The sequence below is a fragment of the Chiroxiphia lanceolata genome, chromosome Z, assembly GCF_009829145.1.
Source record: "Chiroxiphia lanceolata isolate bChiLan1 chromosome Z, bChiLan1.pri, whole genome shotgun sequence".
Taxonomy (NCBI): domain Eukaryota; kingdom Metazoa; phylum Chordata; class Aves; order Passeriformes; family Pipridae; genus Chiroxiphia; species Chiroxiphia lanceolata.
The window spans coordinates 24808083-24829985 of NC_045671.1; the positions used below are offsets into that span (position 1 = coordinate 24808083).

The window sequence follows — 21903 nt, forward strand, 5'->3', positions numbered from 1 at the left end:
TTTACTATTTGTCACAAATGTTTCTGAGAGACAAGCTGATAGATAAAAATGCTGGGCTGATAGGTACCCAGAAAGGAAGACTCAAAACACTTTAATGCTACCCTTATGCTCCAGATGGTTAGGCCAAAGGATTTTGTCCCTGAAACTCCCAGCCAAGTAAGACTACACCTTCTCTAATAACACAGCCAAGGACACTTCTTTACATAAACAATTAAGTAAATTACAATTTGTTTCCATTACTGAAATACATGCTTAACTGGATCAATGAATGCATGATTTAGATATTTTTAAACATGACTCTGGCATTCCAGTTGAAACAATTTGTCTCTTTCCACTTACAACGCTAGAACACACTTCCAAAGCAGCCCACGGGATGGCTAACCTGCAATAGTAATGCAATGCCATCCCTCTACCCCATCTTTCATAAAATAAAATGCACTGTAATGCACATGCAGGAAACAACTTTCATAGCAGGAATTTCAATATGCACATTTAATATAACTTTGCAAAGCAACTGCATTTATGTAATATTAAATATATCTCACAAATACAGATATGTTTTTCCTTTCCTGATGCATATTAAATATTACATAAAGCTCATGTGTAATTTAAGTGCCTTTTTGTTCAGCTGTAAGGATTTTAACGAGGGTATGACAACCTTGGAAGCAACTACTGTACTTGTGTGAGTTGATATTCACAGTGATAATGAAGCTCATCTTATTTATATAGCAGTATAAAACCTGCTTTCATACCTAGAAACTGTTGATGATGTTGACTTTGGGCAATTACAGTTTGTTCAACAGATGTGCCAGTCTGTTGACCACTTCCTGTGAAGCCATCTGCAACTCCATCCACTTTCTGCATAGGCTTATACCTACAAAAATATCAAGTACAAAATTATCCTTTCTATTCACTTCTTCATAAATGGATCATAGAGTCTGATTTCTTCACCTCAAAATAAAATTTTGAGGAAAAGCAACAAAAGAATTTAGAGATTTTTATGTATTTTGTCAGTAACAGAAGAAACAACCACAAAGGGAAGCTATAGTATTAACAATGCATTACAGAATTCATAAAGGTGATATCACAGCACCACTAGCACTTCCTGATGGAATTTAGCTTACTAACAGCATACCATAAGACCAGCAAATTTACACCAAAAGGAATTAAATCCTTCCCTTTCCAAAAAGCTTGGCTTCCCAGTAATTTTGTAATTCAAAAATAATGTTTCATTACCTTAAGAAGAAATGACATTACTGTCTGAGGATAATGAAAGACTTCAAATCGAATAAGAGGACTTTGGGATATTGAAGTTACCCAAGTAAAAAAGATTCAAGTAAAAAATCAAGAAAAGGAATGAAGAAAAATGATCTGCAGCATACACTCAGTCTACAGCCTTTGCCGAAAAGGATTAGAAGTGTCAATCCAGTGAGATGTGTCTGATAGAGATGGTAGAATTGGTGTAACTACAGAAAAAAATATATTGACTTCAATTTACCACCAATTTAAAAGACAAAAGAACCACTACAAATATTAATAAAGCTGATGAAAGAGCAACATTACCATAATGATGCAAATTACAATATCCAGTCCTTTAGTATAAATGGGTGTGTGCTTGTGCACGTATGTGTGTGCAAGTATGTGTGTGCATGTGCAAAACATGGGTTTAAAGGAGAAGTATGCACTAACTGCTACACAGTGCCATATGTGTAATTTCATTCAAATATAATCAAGGAACATATTGACATAAAGTTAAGAAAATGCCACCAAATATACCTAGGTAAGGAAAACAAAGGAAGTATGTAAGCAAATAACACAAAAAGAAATATCCACTCCTGACAGTTACTTAATGAAATCTCAAAATCACTTTGTCATTGTGAATTAAGAAGAAGAAAAGAGGTGTGACAATGTTTAGATAACTGGCATCATTTTTCCAGAAACAATTCTAGTTAGATCATTGTGGTATATGTCTTGGTGCATATCAGTGATTTTGAATGTGAGTGAATGAAATTTCTGAATGAGATTAAGTAGCTAGAATTTGCTTGGTTGGAGATTTGTAAATATCTATCATTTCTTCTTACTATATTATCCCGTGATGATTTTTGTAACAGAATTTTCCACATGATCATATTGTGAGACATCTCATGCTCCCATATGATCTAAGCAAAAGACAGTTAAGATCATATGCCTTACTGTGAATTTGCATTTAGTGCTGTAACTACCTCTGGAAATGACAGTAAAATAATTTCAGATCAAAGCAATCTCTGTGTTTGAAGTTAAAGTTTGATGTTGTGTTTTCCATATCTCAGTTGTGTCTAAGGCCACAAAATATGCTTAGTACACTGTACCAAACTGTTGATTCAATTGGATTTTTGGGGGGGTAATAGCTCTAAAGGTGTCTTGCTTGATATGCCACTCTTCTACCTTTGAGTTTCATGAAATTATGCATCTTACATATTTTACTCTAGGGTAATATGGGAGGCTAGTGACATCAGTCAAATAAAAATTAATTTCAAAGAAATTTACCAATTTCCATTTTTCCCCCTAAAATTCCATGTTCAACATAGTTTCTAATATATATATTCTCACATTCTTTCACCACCAGTACAGCCCTGTGCCACTGCTTTCAAATACTTCTGAGTTTCACAGGTTCCTCAGGAACAACAGATACTGAGGAAAAATACTTAAATCAACTTATAAGCAGACCATTATGGTCACATTAATTCTTCACAGGAAGAGGAAACAAATACCAAGCATTTAATAATTAGCTCTCTGATAAGAAGTGTGTACATAAAATGATGTAACAATGAAAACAAACAGGAATACTTGAAATTCAAGCTCTTACTGCTTTTCTTCAGCTTGTGGGGCAAGAACTCAAGACAGTTGAGTCTGATTACAGGTCATTTTATTACTATTTTCTTTTTGCAAATTTATGACAATTTCTAGATAAATATTCTTTCACATTGACTGGTACCTAAATTTATTGACACCAACTCGATACCCAGCAAAGTTTCATTTTCACAGCAGAGAAGCTGAACAAAAGTTGCATCAGAAATTCAACTTTTCCATGTGAGGAAAAGTAAGATTTTATGAATTAGAAATATTAGTAAGTAGTTATGTTCATTTCACACTTTACCTCTGTTTCTGCTGCATGGGCTGTTGTCTCATTGCCATATATTGCATGTCCTCTTGTAGGCGATTAAGAGGAGAGTCTGGCTTGACACGAATCCCATAGTAATGGTATTTGGAGTTTCCCCTTTATGAAAGAGTAAGAATTAAAAGAACAGTAACACTATTTTTATGCATTTACATTACATTTACATTACAATTTACACTGACTGGAAAAGAATAAACACAAATCAGGCCTGACTCTCCTGTCATATCTATTTTACATGGGTGCCATTTTTACCACCTTTGGGAAATTAATTCACTTTCTTAAACAAATATTATCAGCATTTTAACTTTTCTTATTCCGTTTGAGTAAGAAAAATAAAATGCAAATAAAAACAACTTATCTGGTTATGGACGGACAGTATTCTTAGTGATTTCCAAATAGCAAGCTATGTTATATTTGTGATGCTAAAAATCTGCAGTGTAGTTACCAAAAAGTAAACACATAAACTGTCAAACCCAGAAGAAATAAAACTATAAAGCATCTTGAAAATGCATAAAACTGTTTAACATTAAGAAACAGAACTGACAGAAAAACACTGTAATATTTAAATGCAGGTTTTGTTTATTCTTTTCCCTAGCAGGCAAGTTTCTTACTGATTACATATATTTTCTATTATAATTCCAGATTTCAATAACACAAACCTAGTTCCAAGTCTTCTGGTCCGTAGTCCCATGAAGATTGACCGTATGAGTTTTCCAAAGGAGGCAGCATTGACTGGATCCAATTTGTGTTCCTGACAATGCCGTAAGTAATGGTTGTAAAGGGTACTTCTTGGAAGGCTCACTCCTTCTGCAGTTTCATAGTTGTCTAAAAGCCACTGAAGCTATATCACATACAAAACAGAAAAAAGATTTTTTATTATATACTTTATTAAAAATACTGTAGCCGTGCAACATTAACTTCTGACAGTCCTGGAACCACTCCTCAGGTCTATTAAACAATTACTTCCTTCTTCAGAGAATCCTTAAAGGTTAGCTATACCATAGTGCTATAGGATCTTCGGATTACCAGGGAATAGCAGAACTCATTGCACTTGTGACCTCAGTTAAGTTCCCATTTCCTAAAATATTTTTGATTCACACACCAATAACTTGATAAAAGTATCTATGCTTCGGAGACAAACTGTTAGTAACACAAAAAAATGAAGTAACCATGAACGTAATTCACATAAATTGCAGAAAACAAACTCCTTGGACTAATAATAGGTAATTAATGTATTTGTTAACCTGGAATATCGTACTGTTTTTCTTTGCCTGTTATTAAAAAAACATAAGAAAAAAGCTACTGCATTTAAGTCAAAGAGCAACCTAGGTAACGTTGAAAATAACTGGTACATCTATAAATTATTAAGGGTACCGACCCTTTCAGATATAGCCTGCTTGCCTTTGACTGCCAAGAGGAACAGAATGAGTTTCTTGGAAAAACAGTAATCTTTTCATGTAATTGTGGTAGGTAATTAGATACATGCAAGAAGAGACTTTATGTAATAACACTGGGTGTTCTAAGTAGAGCAAATTCATAAAACACCTCTAGCTGTTGCTAATATACAAAAAAAAAGTGACAAGGACAATTTAATAGTCCTAGATTTAATATTACAGGAAAATGACAAAATAGATCAAAACCAATAAAGTTTGAGAATGCATTTAAATTCCACTGCTTCAGTTTTCTGATAAGCTAACATTTTCCTTTTTTTTCGCCAGTACTTGTCATGGTTTTAGATCCCTGAAATTTTCTAAGCTCTAGAAAAATACAGAAGTAAGATGCAAATGCTTCCAACACGTAAAATTTTTAGCTCAGTTTGCAGGTAATTTTGCATTTCAAATAAACAAAATTAAAAAGTAGTTAATCATCAGTTATCATACCATTATGTTTGAACATTCAAAAGTGCTCCAAACTGAGCATCTGTCCTTTTGAAATAAAGCTGAAGAAAAAGTATAATTGACTTTTGTCTGGATGTATTAAACTTATCTCACTAATGACCTGACGTAAGCCTGTCTAGACTTAGAAACAAAGGTAATTATATCTTTCAATGGTTGCAATCTATCTATATTTAAAATCTGTTATTTCATCTATATTTCCATTAATACATTTATATAACATTTGTCATATATTATTACATCTAGAATTTAATAAGAACAGACATAGAATGTGAAGTATTTCTGTTTTCCCTAAAGGGAAAAACTCTGTCAATCCCAAAAGACTGACTAACAAAAAATAACTATTTTGCAATTAAGTTCTGTATGTAGCATTGAAGATATTTTCACCAGATGGTTTCTAACCTAGCATTAATCACTTCAAGTGCACTTCATTAATTATACGAATTTCTAACAGATGTTATTTCAAACACAAAAAAACTAAATTAAAAGTTAAGTGCAATATAAGAACTTTTGCTTGGGAGGTATTACTTAGTAGCAAGGGTTTGAAATTATTACTTGATGGATTAAAGCCTGGAAAAAATGCAGTTAATTCATGATTTTAAAAGAAAATTTTCTTCAAACATTATTGTAAACAATTTTTTAAAGAACCCAAACATTTTTCTACCAAATTCAAATATAATTCTAAAATTGTTCAGGTTTGAATCATGGCTTTTAAATTTACTAAATAAACAGACTATGCTGTATAGGTAGGATGGGGAAAGGTATGAAATATTTACAGAGCCAGAACTGTTAAATTGAGTGCAACTTCAACTAGGCTGCAATGTTCATAAAACACTGAACTATCAATTAATTAAATAAGTCGATCTCATGCAGAAATAAATCAAGAAAGAAGAGAAAACAGAGTAGAAATGACAAATTCCTTAAAATGAGCACTCATGTATTTAGGAAAAAAAATCATATAAAACCTCATTGAGGTATCATAGGAGGAGGATTGAAATTTCAATCCCGAAAACAAAATTTCCTCACAAATGAATTTATCATCAGCAAAGTGCAAGTTAATTAAACACAAAATGTAGAATTCTACTTTTAAAATCTATTATGCCAATTATTTTAATAAATGCCAAACCAAAACATTAGAAGTCAAAATCAAGAAAAGGTGAAAGAGACAAAGACTAAAACTACACTTAAATTTCCTCCATATTGTCCTTGAGTTTAAAGACAATAAGCATTGTTTTTAAAACAGCCAAAACATCGAATACACTTGATCTAGATCTAAAACGTCTTTCAAAATGACCAAAAACTAGGAAATACTTATTGCCACAAAAATATGCACAAGGGTTTGGTTTTTTGTTTTTTTTCCCCATAGAGTCAAAGATACATCCCTATCAAAATAACTTTGAAAAAGCTTCACATTCAAGAAAGAAATATCATGATAAGTCTTAACGGTTGGATGCAAATCTCATTATTAGAAACACATTGTGAATAGTGCCTAAAACTAAATATGAGTGAAACACAGTTTACTGAGGCACTGCAGCTTATCTTGTAATTTTTCGTGGTTTTATACCAAGACTACGGTCTTCATAACAGGATTACACACAAACTTATCAATACTTCTAGTGTTCCAAGTCTTAATGCAGATTTCTAAGACCATGCCTAAAAAAGGTATGGTACTTTTAAAAATGACATTTAAACAATGATTTTGATATTATCTGTCTATTATTGTTATTATTTAAATAATAATTTTTACACTGTCTTATCTTCAAAACAATTATTTTATAAACACACAAGGTGGAATCTAAAAGTATATACCCTTTACATAGTGTTCCAATTTTAGATTTTCTAAAGAAATAAAAAATTTGCCTATATTTTCCACAAAACATTTCTAGTTTTGACTTTGACATAACCAGACACCTAGAGAAACAAAAAACCCCCAACCCTGCTAAAACATTTTAATTTGATTTCTGAGGGACAGTCTCTACCATCATATTCTACATTAAGACTGCAACTAAATTTAAATTTCTTCTGTAAAACAATAAAGGAATTTGAATTTACATAGTAAGTAAAGCTGAGAAGGAAAAAAGTAGTAAGATGAAAAGAAACCAATCAACATGGTAAAAAATACAAAATGCAAACCCATAAATATCAACAGAAAAAAAAACATTTTAGGAAAGACTAACAACTTAAAAATTAATTTTATTATTTATATAATAAGTTTAAAATTAACTTTGGGCCTTCTTCCTTTATTTTAACATTACACATCACTATAAAGATACTTATCATTATATCTGGAGGTCATGTTTTTTCCCAAATATCTTTTAGCTTTGTTTATGGAAATTCTTAACTGTAAGACTTGTAGAGTAAGAATAAAGTAAAAGGCAGATGAACAAGCCATTTCTGTGTACTTCAAATTAAGGCAATGTTTTCAATTTTTACCAGGTCATCGTAAGGATCTTCAGGATTCTTATGTAAATAAATTCATAATAAACTCTCTAGTCAGAACAAATGAAAAAACGTCCAGAAATAACTTAAATATATTATTTAGGTGTGCTGTTTGTTCCTTCTCTTCCTCTTCACGTGCCCCAAAGTTAGTATAGGATACACAGATCTTACTTTGCAGACAACTTTATTTAAAATGGCAAAAGCCAGCTACTTTAGAATTAATTGAACCTCAGCTTGACATTTACACTACAACCTGCAGAACAGTCAAATGTGTTAACTTGTCTTAACATAGGTGTAGAGCATAGGAAACAGGTAACACTCTGCTATATACCATAAAGACATTTAATCTGACAAAATAAAGCCATGGGAGGTGTAGTAGAAGATTACAAGCAACTAAGATGGGAAGATTAAGAGCAAAAAGTAGTAATAAAATAAAACAAACATTTAGAGGCAGGCTAAGCATGCAGAACAAGCAAGAGAGAGTGTATGTGAAGAAGAGACAACTTACATGGCTGTTGAGAAGAGAGCTTCTGTGAGTGGACAGACCATCAGACTTTTGCAGTGTCTCAATCGCCATTTCAATCTGATAATAGATGTCATTAAAAAAAGGACTCAAGACGGGATAGTAAAAAAGCCTGATCAGAGAAGTTTTGACAGACTGCTAACAGATCAATAGAAATGCCTACTTTATTCTTGGCTAGGGCATATATTCTACTAAAAGGCCTCATTCCAGAGTCCCAGTGAAGACAAACCTCTTCAAGGAGGTCAGAAAGTCATTTTGCTCACATATATACTGCAGGATCATAGCCTCAATGTCCATTTTGCCTTCCAAGCTACTCAGAATGAGCTCAAAGGAGTAGAATTATTGGTGAGCTGCACTGAAACAAAAATAACCCTGACTGAACAAAAATATCATTAATTAAGTAAAAATAAAAATTTTTAAAAAATCCCTAAACAATTTTAAGAAAGGCCTCCATATGCGTTCCCTTCAATTAAATCAGGAAAAGACATGCAGAGTTTGCAATAGGAATTGAATTAGAAACAGAACTTTAACTCTCTGAAATCACAGAATCAATTCCCAAACCAAAGTAATTCAATAGGTTTTACACCATTAACTTCACTGGGACAGGACATCAACCCTTACTGCTGCCAGCACCCTCTGAATATTCCCAGCTGTCAAAGTAAATGGAAAGTCAGGAGTTATACAGACTGCAGGATCCAGCTTTTGGAAAAGCAGATTTGTTCACAATAATTTTGCTTTTTAAAAGGAAAAGAAAATACAGTACAACTAAAATACAAAATAGAATTTCTTCAAATGCAAATGTACAAATATTCTCACACCCATTCCCTTTCTCTTCTTTTTTAGTAACAACAGATATTTTGATTTTTATCAGTTTGGTAACAACAACATTAAAGAAAAAATAAGAACCTAAGTGTAATTTAACTGGGGGCTAGAAGAGCAAAAACAACAATGAAAATGACAGCGACAATGTGATGCACAGTAAGAAAAGGCATACAGTTAATTAGCTACATTAAATGGCCAAAGTGAAAGCAATGGAAACCACCATTATACTTTTTAAAAACAATTATAATTCTCTGTGTAGACATTTTTAATGAACCCTCTCTATCCTCCTTCAAATATCCAAAATTTTAGTGAAATAATTTATCCATATTGCCTGAACTCTCTGTATAGCAGGAAATTACCTGAAAAATACTATAGTTGGTATTTGAATTTACCATACATATAAAACTAGCTTCTTTTTTTACAGGGCAACTGACAAGTATTTTATCGTAATAATGTGACGAGTCTTTTCTTTTAACTGTTTAATATTAGCTTTGCAAGTGTTTTTTTTTTAAAGTACATTATTAAAAATACGCAGTTATTATCAAGAAAACTTACTTGGCAATAATGCTTTTTCTTTAAATAATCTGACTTCTTCACTGACTTGCTTCAACAGAAACTACTATGAGGTCAAAGTATTCAATCACAAAGGAAAGATCAAATTCTAAAAGCATGCCACATGATAAAAACTACAAGCTGAAAAGATCATCATAGTAAGGTCAACTTGCTATGTGCTGTAGCCACAGAATTTCCCTTCCTAACATAATGCTAAAATCCAACAATGAAGACCATACAGACATTCAAATCCTAAATCTGAAAGTTAGGTTACTTGTTCCACAATTCTCAATCCACAGCAGTACTGTACACCAAGGTTACACTGCCTGGTGCTCATTCCCACTACTGCACAACTCTCATTTTGTTGCTGCAACTTCTGGTCTTGTTCAGAGAACCAGTCTGTTAAAAAGAAGTAACTGCACTTAAAAAGTAAAGTGGCATTACAGACAACACTCTTTCCTCACTGCCATATTGATTCCATGGGTTTTGGTGCTAACCTTCCATCTTTTCAATGGGGTTTTTTGTTATTGGAGAAATTTTTGTTGCTGGAATTTCTTTTAGCAGATTTCACCAGTATGGCCATTGAAGACAATGAATCTCTGTTTACTTTTACTGCATAATGTAAGCCAAGCGGTACTGGTTACCACTAAAACATGTTAATTACTTTAATATATGTGATCTATATTTAAAATGAGTCTTCATCATATTCTAGTAGGACAAGCTTAAAGAGAAATTGTTCTCACTACCAATTATTTTTTTTACCATTTCTAGTCTAAATTTTGATAAAATGAACTTTAGCCTTTATCTGACAGATACATATCTCTTTACTGAAAGAAACTCTCTTCCTAGGTAGGTTATACAATTGCTTCTTAACTATTTTTGAGCATATAATATGATTGATTCGAAGACAGATTTTCTAGACAGTAAATCATTCACTTGTCCTTTCTGAAAACTTGCAGCTACCTCTTAGTTTACTTTACTGGTGCCCCGCAGGGCTCAATTCTAGGGCCAGTTCTGTTAATACTTTTATCAATGATCTGAATACAGGAGTTGAATGCACCATTAGTAAGTGTGCTGACAAGACCAAACTGTAAGGTGCTGTTGCCTCTCTTGGAAGCAGCACATAGTCTGCAGGTACCTAAGGCATGCATACTGACTATTTAATATAGCATGTTCTCTAGAGATTAAAAAAGAATATATTGAGTCAACCTAGAGAGAAATACACACCTAAGAGTCATAGACTGGAGGAACAAAAAATACTTGGAGTTAAGTCAGATTACCTTCTCCTTCTCAAATTTTCAAATGAAACATTGATGCCCAGGTCCAAAGGGACCAGGTCTGAAGGGACCTTGACATGGTTGAGGTTGGCTGACGCAAACCTCATGAAGTTCAACAAAGCAAAGGTCCTACACCTGGATTATGGCAGTCCCAGGCAACACTTACAGGTTGGGCAGAGAAGTGCCTGAGAGGAGCCCTGCAGAGAAAGACTTGGAAGAGTGATAGTTGACAATAAAACTCAACATGAATTGTCCATTGCACTCACAGCCCAGAAAGCCAACGAAATCCTGGGCTGCATCAAAAGGAGTGTGGCCAACAGGTCAAAGGAGGTGATTCTGCCCCTCTACTCTGCCCTTGTGAGACCCCACCTGGAGTGCTGTGTCCAGGTCTGTGGCCCTCACAATAAGAAGAGCATAGCATTGTTGAAGGGAGGCCTATGAATTTGGTAAGAGGACTAGAATGCCTCCCCTATGAAGACAGGCTGAGAAAGTTGGGGCTGTTCAGCCTGGAGAAGAGAAGGTTGCATGGAGACCTCATAGCAACCTTCCAGTGTCTGAAGGCAGTCTACAGGGAAGCTGGAGAGGGACTCTTCATCAGGAACTGCAGTGATAGGACAAGGAGCAATGGGTAAAAATTTAAAGAGGTGACATTTAGGCTAGATATTAGCAAAAAATTCATTACTGTGAGGGTGGTGAGACAGTGGAACAGGTTGCCCAGGAACGCTGTGGTTGTCCCAACCCTGGCAGTGTTCAAGGCCAGGTTAGATAAGGCTTTGAGCAACCTGGTCTAGTGCAAGGTGTCCCTGCACATGGCAGGGAGGGTTGGGACTAGATGACCAGTAAGGTTCTTTTCAACCCTTAAAATTCTATGATTCTGTGTTTACTTTCTTTGCTATAAGTTCTCAAACATAGGGTCAAACTGACCAATTTACTATTTCTCCCCAGGATCATCCAGTTATTTGTATATTTCATATCCATTATACATATCTTTAAACATATTCTAAACTTTTTTGCTTTGTGGTCATTTCCCCCATGTTTGGAAAATAAAAAGATCGCTTTTCAAGTTTATCGTAACAACTTTTAGAATATATACATTCCACCTAACACTGAAAAACACTTATAAACACATCAGAGTTACGCCAGAAAATCAAAATAGAGAAACTAAAAAGAAAGTTCAATTTAGATTCCTATTAAAAGCAAATTTGAAAATGTTTATGGCATGACAGCCTTAGAAAAAGGTAGAGTGGCCATATTAGAACAAGTGTGTATTTAATAAGAAACAAAAAAATCCCTAGTCCTTTAGAAATATGATGCATCTATGCCACTGATAATCAGATTGTTATGAGAAGATCATGGTAAGTCTTCTGGCATCCAGCTGATTACATATTTTTAAATAAAAAGAATTAGCAGAAATTCTTCTCATGGATTCAAAGATACCTATTTTTAATATCTTATTAACATCTTATTAAAAATTGTGTTTCTTAAAATCTTTTTAATTTGGTAATTGGAACGCTACATTGGAATAAACTGAGTTTCCAACAACTTGGTTTTTAGATACAAAAGTACTAGAATAAATATTAAACTGCCAAAACTGGAAACAACCTATAGTTGTTAGAGGGGTTTCCATGCAGAAAACACACTAAAAGCCAATGAAGCCAGCCTGTATCATAAAAGAAACAGGGAGTATAGGCAGATAAAGCCAGAATGCAGTGAGGGAAGGTGAGGCTGACCTTAGCAGGGTCATTCCCCCTTTCCTCCACATTCCTTGTCTTGGGAAAAGGGCACAGTCTCAGTGCAAGACTTTACAGTGCAGCAGCAAGGCACTCAAAGGGAGAAAGACACAAGTTATTTTGGTGACATTGCTACACCCAAAGAGAGAGGGAGAAACAATGATGAAGATCCACAGCTCTGAAGGAGAAACCATAAGAGGAGTAAAAGCCTTGAATACAGAGGTGTATAAAGGCCCATGATCTATGGGCTATCTTTTTTTTTTCCCCACAAAAGATGTCACTGTGCTCAGTTGAAGAAATCATAAGTAAATATCTCGCTCGAAAACCATGTCAGATCAAATTATCTAATAATCCCTTTAGTATAAAAATCTGTGCATATTTGATTTGATCAGAAATGTTTTGTTTTATGCTGAGATGGATCCAGCTAAATGAAAATTACCAGAAAAGTTCTTTCTACCAAGAAAGAGATTAGTAAATAAAATCTCATCTCAAGTTTGTTTTCCAAATGATAACCCCTCTGCCTTTAATGAAACATTTAAACATTTGTTAGTTTTTCTGAAAATAATTATAATACTTCCACTAAAATGGTATTATCAGGATATGATATTTCCACTTGGCCTTCTTACTTCCTCTTGTTGTTCTTTCTCCAATAGTTACAACACATTTTTGGCAGGTACTGTTCTTCTTTTAAAGCTAACAGCAACTTCAGCACACTGTGCTTACTACCAGAACTAATAATTTTTGGTGATACGTTACATCAATATTAATTTTGGTTTTATTTTCATGCACATTTACATTTGCACTGAAATATGATGAATTTCTGTAACAGCATGACTGGAGACCTCCTATAGTTGGTGATGACTGACGAGTGACAACTGTAAATTGAAGAACAGTTGTAAAGCTCACTTGAAAACAAGACTAATAGATGGGAGCCTCTTACTGACTGACAAGCATAACAACACATTTATTACTAGAAACTGTATGAATTTTTTAACCTTGTGATATTATGAAATATGTTGATTAGATTACCCTGTTTCATCACAAGAACACTCTTCAGATGTTTACATATGGGGAAAAAATTGGAAGGTGATTTATATTTCATTATTAACATGGCAATCCAATTTTCTGGAGAGTCTCTTAAATGTAGCTGCTCCTTCTTTAATGAGAGCTGCCAGTAAACCAGATGACTCTTTCGTCCAGCTTTCAACGTGGAAATTCATTTCAAACAGACATCCAGCTAGGGTAAATCAGTTCTTGTTCAATGCAATCACAGTCTAGTCGTGACCAATCCACATATACTCGTATGAAAAAGATCACTTTGGAAAGCTGTTTATCTACTCAGCATCTTATACAGAAGGTCTTGTAATCTAAATGCCTTTCTGTTTTAGTGAAAAAGTCCTTTCTGGCAGGTAGTTTAGAAGTAGTTTATTAGGCCAGCAAAGAATATAACAGGAAGAAGCAATGAAATCAATGGAAATGAAAAAAAAAAAGTTAGCAAATATTCTTTACATATGCTAAGATAAACCACTACTGTATGTATGTTGGAATAGTTTTAATAGTGCACAAGTCCTGATATTTTAGCTATAAAACCAGTGCTACTGCCTGTCCTAGCTTAAGCAGGACAGTTTTCTGTTGAAATATTAAATGACAAAAATTAAAATTAATTAAATACTACAAAATAATACATGCACTTTATTAAACCTGAAGAAGAACTCAGAATTACATTAAACCATAATGAAAATAAAGTGAAAATAAACTTAAGGTAAAAAGTCTCTGAGTATCTTTTGCTGAATTCTGCATAAACCAAACAGCATACCTGGTGAAAAGTAAATTAGAGTTTTAATTTAATTTATCTATAAGACAGTTAATAAAATTGACTTGTTTTATACATTTGACTTTTAACCTGAAACTGTTTTGTTTCTTTCTTTTAACTTATCAGAAAGAGATAATATCAATTATACGATTAATTTGCTTGTTATAGAATGTAATGGTTTGATCAGTGAAGGTGATAAACAACAAAAGAAATGAAGTTACCAGTTGAAAAGAGTAAACAGAACTAGCACCTCTATAGCAAAATAAAGAGAACTTGTGATGACCACATGTATTAATAAATAAATTCTCATTAATTTCTATATCATTTTTTTTCCACATGAAAATTTTCCAAACTAATTCAAAATTTGGAAAATTTTTCTGCATATTATGCTAGCAAGTCAGTCTGGACAGAGGTTATTTTGATGATTCCAATAAATTCTCCATCATGGCGAGGCTTCGCGAACGAAGATTTGGGAAGAAATGAAAAAAGTTATGATGGTAAAGACCAAATGAGGATCATAAGTGAAACAAGCTCTACCTGTCTGAAGTGCAATCAAATTAAAATATTACATAGCTCTATTTTACATGGTTTAATTATGCCCCCTAGTAAAATTACAACAGACTTGGTGCTTTAAAGCAAGTTTCAACTGAAGCTTTAGTGTTTCAATTAACTCTTGGATATTTCAGCTGAAACATACACACCGAACCTAAAATAGTAAAATCTAAAATCACTTTATGTCCCACTTCCTTAGCAAGAAATGTACTTCTAATATACTCTAATGTATCATACCTTCAGAATACTATACAGAATAAATACCACTCTAAAAACCAGAAGAAAATATTTTAGTGTCAAAATGCAATTTAATAATTGTCATTTAATTAGAAGTATTTTTTTCTATTCTTAAAAACAAGTTGATAGAGCAGTACAGAACTTATCTTAAGAAACTAAATCAGGCTGTTTTATTGACCCATTAAGCAAGAAAAAGATGTTGCTGAAGTCATGAACCTTAGATTTTGTTCAGTGTTGGTAAATTTTTAATTTTGGCAAAAAAATCAAAACGGTTTTTAATTTGCAAAATAGAGCATTGAGTTTTGATACTCAAGTCATTCTAGAATTTCCAATTTCAAAGTAAATCTACTACCCTTCACTTGTGTTTACTGAATACATTGAAGCCTCACTTGTTTTCACACTCAGTTAAGCATGTGAAATCTGAAAGAGGAATTATGCTTCTTTCAGAAACTCTGTTCCTCTATTAAAGTGATGTCAAATAAAGGCAAATGTTAATATACATTCTTTTTTGTAATTCAAATATAAAATTCTTTGTTGCTAGCTGGAAGCTCCCACTATGTTTTAGTGGGATATTATACTATTCATGAATTCATTTTTACAATTCTTGTTCTCAGAAAATAATACTGCATAGGTTTTTGGATGAAATAATAATTTCTTCCATGGTACAAGAACTTTGTATTTGTCCATATCAATCACCTTAAGAATCAAAATAGAGAGAATTTATCAGATCATCTAAATTATCCAATGCTATTAGATTGGTTACTAAAAATTAGGTCCTGTAATTTCATTGTCTTTTTGAATACTGGTGAATCTATATTATTAATGATGTTTTATCTCCTTTCTATATTTTTCAACTCTTGCTACCTTATGTTTCACAATTCTCTTCCCCATTACTTCCAAATCTCTACATCCAGACCAGAATACCCAGAAGGTTGAGGTAAAAGTACTCATTAGGGCTATGCAGCAAAGTTAGACACAGTATAAACATGTTTTCCTAACTGAAATATGGGCCGATTGAGTAAGCTCTTAAGGGAAGGATCTGTGCTTATGTTTATGTATCTGCAATATTATCTACCACAGTTATAACAGAATGCATCTTCCCATAGCACTGTCAGGCACTGTCACAATGAGCTTCTAATCTGGAACAGATTTTGGAGACATACCACAGATAAGTAAATAAAATATTAAAATGTAGTATCTCAGAATTCTGAACACCTGGAAATATTTTGAAATAAGCTACCAAAACTATACTAATATCAGGCAAACAAACTGAAAAAACACAGAGAAGTTACAGATACTGATCTGTAGCTTACATTATTTAACACGTACATCTAACACAGTTATCCTCAGCGACACTGTATTTTTCTTATGTTTTCAGAAAAATAAAAAATGTTAAAATTTAAGGTATGAAGTGTAAATATTTGCAAGCTGTCAAGGGAAAGGTATGTCTTTAAGTCTTCATAGTATTCTTACTCCTGTATCTTAAACATATATAGTGCTTTTTTTACAAAAAGTACTATGTAGTACTTATTCTGACAACATAATACTGCTATACATTTTGTCACAAAAACTGTGTCAGTCTGCAAGAACATCTGAGCGACTAAGAAACTAGTCTCAAAGATTTTGCATCAGTCTGAAATACTTACTGTCGCTGGGGAGGCCCGCGTTGTGTGAGTCACTGTGTGACCAGAATTTTCCATTGAATTCCCAATCAGATAGGTCCCTCCTGAGCTGCTGATGAGTTGTCCTCCCGTTACGCCCATCTGAATCCCTCCAGTGCCCACCATGCTGTGAGATGAGACCACTGTTGTCACCTGTGCAGAACTTCCTTGAGTATCAAAATAATTTCCCCCAGTGTTTTGAGTGTACATCTGGGTTTCTGTGTAAGGGTAAGTTGTTGATCGGCTTAAAAGAAAACAAAAGCAAAATATGTTATTTGTATTTCATTTAGATGAGGGAAATGTTATAATTCTAGAAATACATTTACAATAGCTTAAACCAAATCAAATAAGATTGGCAAACAAGCCCTGCCTCCTCAGAGAATAACATTTAATCAAGTCAAAGCACTAAATAATCAATTCAGCGTCAATGTTGAAGTATTCACTAAGTATCCACTAAACATTACAGAAAAATTGTCAGTCCTCTGTGAAGAGGAAGAGAGAAGGGAAGTACAATAAAAATTGGAGATGGGCAGACAGAGCTCATCCAATTTATAAGCAATTTATAAAGCTCCATCTGTATCAACTTTTTTAAAATCTGACAAAACTTTGATTTTAGTCACATGTTATATATTTTGCATAAGGTGCAGGTTGGAAAATTACAAACAATTCACACAAATGTCAGCTAACAGATTCCAATGTTCAAGAATCCTATGTTATCTATTGTTTTTAAATAGATTGAAGCTCTTGAAAGAAGCTTGAAACTCTGAGTTCTCTGGTGTTTTGGGAAATCCATTTATCTTTAAAGGGCAGATCAAAATTGGACATGAAAATTCACGTTGTGATAAAAAACTGTATTTAAGAAATAAAACCTAAACAGAACTATAACTTGTAAAAAGGTCAAAAACATGAAAGAAGTTAAAAGATATACAACAGTAACATTTTTAAAATCACTTTCAAGTGTGAAACATTTATGTCTAATTAACCAGTTTACCCTAACAAACTATTCAGCTACTGAAAGCTTCTGTAATGTTTCATGTTCTTATTTACTTATCTTGAATCATTACTCTTCATGTTATAATCTATTTATAATTTTTGAATGTGGATTTGTTCTCATGTATTAAATTTGATCTTTAAATCACTCTGTTTCATAATTTTTAACTAAATATCGTTCATTATTTCAAAGACTGAGCTTTGTATCTTGGCAAGCATGACAACAGGTAAAAATCAGTCTGTTTACCCAATCATTAATTTTCTTATTTAAGCATAAAAATCTGTAATATTTCTTGCAATCCACAGGCAATACCATTTTGAAATTCAAAGTTCTCCATTAACACAGAGTTGCATATGCTGAGGTGCACTTAGTCCAAGTAAATGAATTTCAAAAGTATTAAGATTCGGAGAAAACAATCTCTGTCTAAGTCTCTAATTTGGTTAGTACAATCAAACAAACACAAAGTCCTAAAATGTCATGTAACTCAACAAGTTAAAAAAAAAACCACAAAAAAACCCAAATAAACAAACAAAAAACCCCCCAACAACCAAACACCAAAACCCCAGATACTTTTGTCCAGAAACACAAAAGGTGGAAGCAGCACCCATGTTTTATGCAGTAAGCTGCTGATTAAAACACTTATCCAGGAACCTGAAGTCAGGCTTTTCTTCTCCTTTATCTCTACAATGTTTAGTTTTTTATCAGTATAGAAAAGGTCAAGGCAATTTGCTGGTTTTGGTTTTTTTCTTTTTTTTTTTTTAATTATGAAAGCTTACATAAGATGAATTAATTGATAAACAACAGAACCAGAGATGATGATTTCTTCTTCACCTTCAGAAAACCATTACTTTTAAATAACTGAAGAAAGTATAACACCTTATCAACAACCAGTCATAACTTCTGCTTAGTAATTATGGGCACAACAGTTTCTCCTTTCCTCTTCAGAGACTTTCAAAAACTCCAAAACTTTAGTTTTATAATCCAAAATGTTTCATAACCCTTATACTACATTTTTCACTCTCATCCCTCTTTAAGCTTAAGTATTTCAAAAGCCTCAAGATCTTTCAAAAGCTGCAAGAAACTTAAATTAATCTAAAAGAAATTCCTTGCAGTCTGCTGAAAGCAAAGCAAAATAGTTATTTTAGGGACTAATGCTCAAACAGACATTTGATCTATCACCCTTTCTTCTGGAGATTAAAATCAGTTGACCTTTGCATTGCAATAATCTATGCATGCATATAGGTGCTGTGGAGGTCCTGATTTATCTGTTCTCTCACACCAAGGTATCACAGTGATACCTTGTGATAACACAGTGATGTTGTTTATCTGAAAACCAGAGATTAGAATCACTGAATTGCTGAGTTTGGAAAAAAACATCAAGTCCAACCATTAACCGAGCACTCCCATGTTCACCCCTAAGTCATGTCCACACGTGCATCTAGATGTTTTGCGAACATTTCCAGGGATGGTCTCTGCCACCTCCCCAGACTGCCGGTGCTTGATCACTCCTTGCAGTGAAGAAGTTTTTCCTGTTATCCGACCTCATCTCCCCAGGTCCACCCTGAGGTCATTTATCTTGTGATATGCACAATAACCACTACCAGACTGGATGTTGCATCTGTTTTTACACAATGAGAACAGTGCCATGCAGCAGAGGACAAATTTAGGGAAATGTTGTGATGCAGGCTCAGGGGAACTAGTTCATGGAAATGATCACTAAGTGACTGAACACTGTAATTTCTCCCAAAATAGGAAACAAAAACTTCATATCAGGTGTCAGTAAGGAAAGGAATGAAAGTTTAAGACCATTGTTGACAGCAAAAATAGACATGGCTAGAGGAAATACACTGTACAAAAGATGTCAGGAGAACAAATCTCATTTACAAAAGTGGAATTGAATCTTTGAAGCAATGAAAACCCTAGAGAGGGTTCTGAATTTCAAAGAAAATTAAGTCATGGACTTGGTATGAAATAGAGAGAGTAAATGAAATGTTTGTTTACTTTTGCCTTGTTTAGGCATACCTGCATATCATACATAAGGCATACCTGTATATCACACATATAATCTATAAAGCTGTGTATCATGGACAGTCTCTAAATAAGGATTCATTGTAACATAGCACCTATTTCTTCTTATAGCAGTACTCTGCATCAATGGATCAGTGTATCAGTGGGATACATCAATGGGCCACACTTCAAAATAAACACACTCTTCCCTTTGTTCCAACAACCAGCAGGTTCTTCTAGAAGAGCAAGTTCTAGATTTGGTGATGATTTAGCAAACCTTTCACAGCTGAAATCAACTGGGTCTTTAAAAGTGAGATAAAACCATTATTATTACATGCAATAATAATTGCAACTTAGCGAAGAACCATTTAAATTACCCAAAATATAAACCACTTTATCTGGGATTTAAAAATGCAGCTTGATGAGATGACATTTTGAAAGCAGTTTAGAGAAATTACGTTTTTAGAAAGCAGACTTGAAAGTTTTAAGGTCCTTGCCCATGGTAACATGACCCTTTAAAATAAAATTGTAGCAAAGAGGAAAATATGGTGTTATATCCTTTAGACACACTTGAGGGATAACTCCAAATAAGGAAGTGATCTTCTACTTCTCCACAGCACTTGTAGCACAAATATGTAATACCTTCTCAAATAGCTTGACACATATCATAGTCAGTTCTTTCACATCCCAAAGACAGTAAAAGCATTCTCTCCTTCAACAGCAGCATATAAAGATCATACAGGGACTAACCCCAGTGTAACTCATCTTGTTCTTTATGAGAAAACATGGATGATATACTCTTGCTTGAGATACAAGGTAAGCAACAGAACCTAATAGTTCTTCCTACTGAAACAGTGTGAAATCCGATGTTTACTAGAATGTGGCATTAGAAAATTCATCAGTTACAAATAAACCTAAAGTCTAAGTAGTTAGTCTGCAGCATCCTGGTTTCCAGAAGGCTGTGCAAGCTGTATGTTTACTCTGAGAACAAGTGACACAAAGTCAGACACTGCATGAATTTAGAACAGGTATCCAATGTTAAGATTCCACATTGGAAATTAATGACACCGGCAAGAGTTGGACTAGGATTGCAAAGTACAAAAATTCCAGGCATTACCTATTATGCCTTATTGCTTATTTATGTACATTTCATAATGACTTACAAAATATAATGCTATAAAGTAAAACAGATGGAGTTGTGGTATAAAGTTAAGAAAACTATTTTTTTTGCACATGAAAACAGAAAATAACTAATTTCTACATTCAGTAAGCCCCAGCATTACCACATAAATTAAGTGCAATGTCTTGCACTACATTATGGACATCAATGTTACTGAGCCTAACCTTTACAAACACTTTTGTCTCTTGAAAGACACTGAAGAAAGGAGACAAATAAAAACAATGACACAGAAAGAGTAAACTTGTTGTTGTCCTTCCTTAGTTTTCAGTGTGCACATGCACACATGGGAAATCACTTATTCCCAGCTGAATCTATGATTTGAGTCTATGTAAATATCAAGAACCTGATCTACTGACTACAATGAATCAATGTTCAAGCCATCCCATCACGTCTCAGTGATTTACATTGGCTGATCATGGTCCCAAATTTTCTTCAAAATTATATTCCAGTAACTTTCATGTCTTGCAAAATAATTAATTACAAAATTCTTATCACAAAATGCAGGCATGAGCTTGGAAAATTCAAGTGTGCTAAAATGCACACCCAATTTTTTACTTGAAGACTGTACTGGGTCTGGCTGAGATGAACACCTTTCCCCACAGCAGCCCTTACAGTGCTGTGCACTGCACTGGTAGCTAGAAAGGTGTTGATAATACACCAGTGTTTTGGCTACTGCTGAGCAGTGCTGGCACAGCACCAGCGCTGTCTCTCAACATTCATCCCCCTGCCCAAGTCAAGGGCATGATGCTGGAAGAGGAAAACAACCAGGCCACCTGACGCGAACTTACCAAAGGGATATTCCATACCATATGACATAAAAGCTAAGGAACGGAGGAGGAGGCTGCGGGGCACTCATTGCTTCCAATGGCTGCCTGCTAAGAAACCATTATGTATGCTGAAGTCCGGCTTCCTGGGATATGGCTGGACATTGCTGCTGATGGGAAGTAGAGAATAAATCTTGTCATTTTCATCTTCATTTTTGTGTGTGCAAACTTTCCCTTTTGCTTTAGTAAACTGCCATATCTCAACCTACAAGTTGTTTTCCATGTCATTCTCTCTCCCCTGTC

General features: G+C 34.0%; 1 protein-coding gene across 3 annotated transcripts in view; it reads right to left on the reverse strand.

Annotated features, from left to right (window-relative positions):
• RFX3 (regulatory factor X3) overlaps nucleotides 1-21903 on the reverse strand; it is a 104128-nt gene that overhangs the window by 20089 nt on the left and 62136 nt on the right. For 2 of the 3 annotated variants that reach the window (XM_032675454.1, XM_032675455.1), the window contains exons 4-8: nucleotides 16644-16902; nucleotides 8000-8074; nucleotides 3817-3998; nucleotides 3137-3256; nucleotides 753-874 (exon numbers count right to left, since the gene is read on the reverse strand). In XM_032675454.1, coding sequence (XP_032531345.1) covers nucleotides 753-874; nucleotides 3137-3256; nucleotides 3817-3998; nucleotides 8000-8074; nucleotides 16644-16902 — 758 coding nt within the window. The remainder of the gene's footprint in view (nucleotides 1-752; nucleotides 875-3136; nucleotides 3257-3816; nucleotides 3999-7999; nucleotides 8075-16643; nucleotides 16903-21903) is intronic. The other variant, XM_032675456.1, reaches the window with a different exon arrangement.